Source organism: Psammomys obesus, unplaced genomic scaffold (genome assembly GCF_907164565.1).
Source record: "Psammomys obesus unplaced genomic scaffold, mPsaObe1.curated_primary_1811, whole genome shotgun sequence".
Taxonomy (NCBI): Eukaryota; Metazoa; Chordata; class Mammalia; order Rodentia; family Muridae; genus Psammomys; species Psammomys obesus.
Window position 1 is genome coordinate 1,808,146 of NW_026590503.1, and position 2,854 is coordinate 1,810,999.

General features: G+C 48.1%; 1 protein-coding gene across 1 annotated transcript in view; it reads left to right on the plus strand.

The window, feature by feature from the left end:
- Positions 1–2,854, plus strand: part of Dnah11 (dynein axonemal heavy chain 11) — a 260,465-nt gene that overhangs the window by 108,579 nt on the left and 149,032 nt on the right. The window contains exons 39-40 of the mRNA XM_055607564.1: positions 369–446; positions 2,409–2,541. Of these exons, the coding sequence (XP_055463539.1) occupies positions 369–446; positions 2,409–2,541 (211 nt within the window). The remainder of the gene's footprint in view (positions 1–368; positions 447–2,408; positions 2,542–2,854) is intronic.

The window sequence follows — 2,854 nt, forward strand, 5'->3', positions numbered from 1 at the left end:
TGATGGTGATGATGATAACAATCATGGTTATGAGGAAGATGATCATGGTGATGATGAGAGTGATTATGATGATGGTGATGATGATGATGATGACAGTGATGATGGTGATAACAGTGATGATGATGGTGATGATGGTGATGATGACGACAACAATGATGATGATGATGACGATGACAAGGATGACTTCATATTACTCTTATTTCTGCTTTTTATGTGGGAAACCTAAAAGAAGCTAAACAGTGGACTTACAGTCTATTTTCCCATATGTTGTTGGGGGCTGAGTGGGTCATAGGAGAAAACTAAAATGATAAGCTATCTTTTGGTCACTTGGTCACGAAAGGACCTGAGTGACAGCCATCTGTGTGCAGGTTGTCCAGCTTGAGGAGCTCCTGGCTGTGCGACACTCCATCTTTGTGGTTGGAAATGCAGGCACAGGGAAGAGCAAGGTAGGATAACTTGTGTTTTACCTTTTAGCCTGGGAGGAATCTTCTCTGGAGGGCGCTGTTTTCAGTGTTGCGGAGGTGTGTCTTCAATGAAGCCCACGATAACATTGATGTTGAGTTAGAGTCTGAAATCTGCTGCTGCCATTTGATCAGTTGACACTGTTTCCCTTCGTATTGGGTGAAAGAGAGTGACCTGCAATACACACACACACACACACACACACAATATGCTCATCCAGAGACGAGGCTTCCACACAAGACAGGGAGCATTCTGCCACGTTCAGGCCTGCACCTGCTTGCACACACCTGGCCTCTTTCCTCAGTGGTGAGAGACTCTGGCCGAGGGAGCCATCTGGCTTGCAGGATTTGATGAGCACTTCCCACCTTTTTCAAAACTGCCTTCTTACCAGTTTTGGATCATCATAAGTCCTCTTTCCCATATCATTAAGAAAACAAGTGCAAATATTTTTCTTCGTTTATTCCTTCAGAGATACAGATCCTTCCACCTGGCCAAAACAAAGCTGGAAAGAAAAGAGGCAGAGACACCCCTTTTTGGGGGTCCTTATTGTGCACTAGGGTCGGTGAATTGTGTGATTTTCTGTGTCATGGTGAGACGCTGTAGGTGTTAATTAGCTCCATTTTTAGTTTGCTGCCTGGTTCTGCCCGGCCTTCCTGGCAGTCCACTTGTTTTCTTGGTTGGCAAACCGCGTATGCAGAGCCGTGTGCCTTCCCATTCAGGATGCTTGGGTATAAACACACTTGGTGGCCAACAGCTAAAAATAGTCGGAATGGGCATGAGCTGTCAGCATGGCTGCACATAGCACTTGCCAGTCCTCAGAGCTGAACCCTGAAGGAACAATTGCTCAGGGAGCCTCTGCGTGGAGGTTCTTTCCTAGTGAAAAATGTAACCGTTGCAATATTAAAGTAAATTACTGATAGACCTATAATTACTTTGTTAGTGTAACTTTCAGATATAGGCCGTGGTTCATGGAAGGATAAAGTTAAATTCTGTAATTTCCAGTAGATTAATGGTTTCTAAAAATGTAAGCTGCATATTCCTGAGGCGTCTCATTTCTTTCCTTTACTCTGCACCTATTCTGTCCTGCTCGACACACACTTAGGCCCATATGAGCAGGACCGTGCTGTTTACCCAGTCACCATCCTGACGTGGTTGGCACTTCTCCAAAACAACAACTCTGGCTCCCAAGGGACAGGAAAGGACAACCGTGGCTGCTTCTTGGGCCAGTCAGCTAGCTCCATGCCCAGTGAGTCCCAATTCTGAGGTCTCCTTCAGGCTTCTGTTGGCGATTGGCTGGCTCACTGCACACTGGATGTCTGCTTTGATGTGTGCCGTCCTGGGCGCTCACGCTGAGCTGTGTGTGCCCCTGGCCCCACTAGACACCGGCAGCACCGTGCCACAGCTCAGCTCTCTCCAAGTCAAGGCCACATGATGAAGGTTCACTCACTCTGTCAGCGTGCCTGCCTTGGTCAGCACTGTCATCATCCCCAAGTCCTTTAGCAACGCGCACACAGGTGCCCCTCCCCCTGCAGAGTGAGAGGCTCTGGCAGGGCTCCCGCAGTCCATGTTGACAGCCTCTGGGCAATTCTGAGATGGGATAAAAGATACCGTCAGAGTGACCTCACAAACAGGAATGCTTATGCACGAGCATACAGCTAAACATCTCAAACTCACTCTGTAGCCATCCAGATCTCAAGTTCATTCTATATTCACAGTTAAGGTCTTAAGTGATGAGGCAGATTTCTCTAGTCTGGACGCCTCTGGGGTTCAGACGGGCTTCCTAGGCGTCATGGATATTACAAGATGAGGTGGAGGTGTGCCTGTGGCCGCGTTCCCACCTTCTGCGCTGCGCTACACAGGGTGTCCGTGGTGCCCGGCGAGCCAGGAGAAGGTTTTCACTGTCCATTTGGCCAACTTTTACATAGTTTTCTTCACTCACTCTTCAGATTTTGAGAACACTGAACCGAACATATGTTAACATGAAGCAGAAACCTGTTTGGAGTGACCTAAACCCCAAGGCTGTGACGACAGGAGAACTCTTCGGATACATACATCATGCTACCCGAGAATGGAAAGACGGCAAGTACCGTGGCTCCTTCAAAGTGCTAAAAATGTCTCTCTCTCTCTTTAGAAATCTGTCTTTCAGTATAAGCCAGTCACAGCCACAGATTTTAGTCATAGTCACAGGTTGACAGTGTGTTGGCATGGTCAAAAGTGTAGCTGATCGAAGTTGCCTGCAGAAAGCGAGGATTGAGGAAGTGTCAGATTTCTGCTCAGAGCTGTGGTAGGCACCTCAGGTGTCGGGACACTGAATTCAGGTGGGCATCACAGGCGTTGGGGACACTGAATTCGGGTAGGCACCACAGGCGTCGGGGACACTGAATTCGGGTGG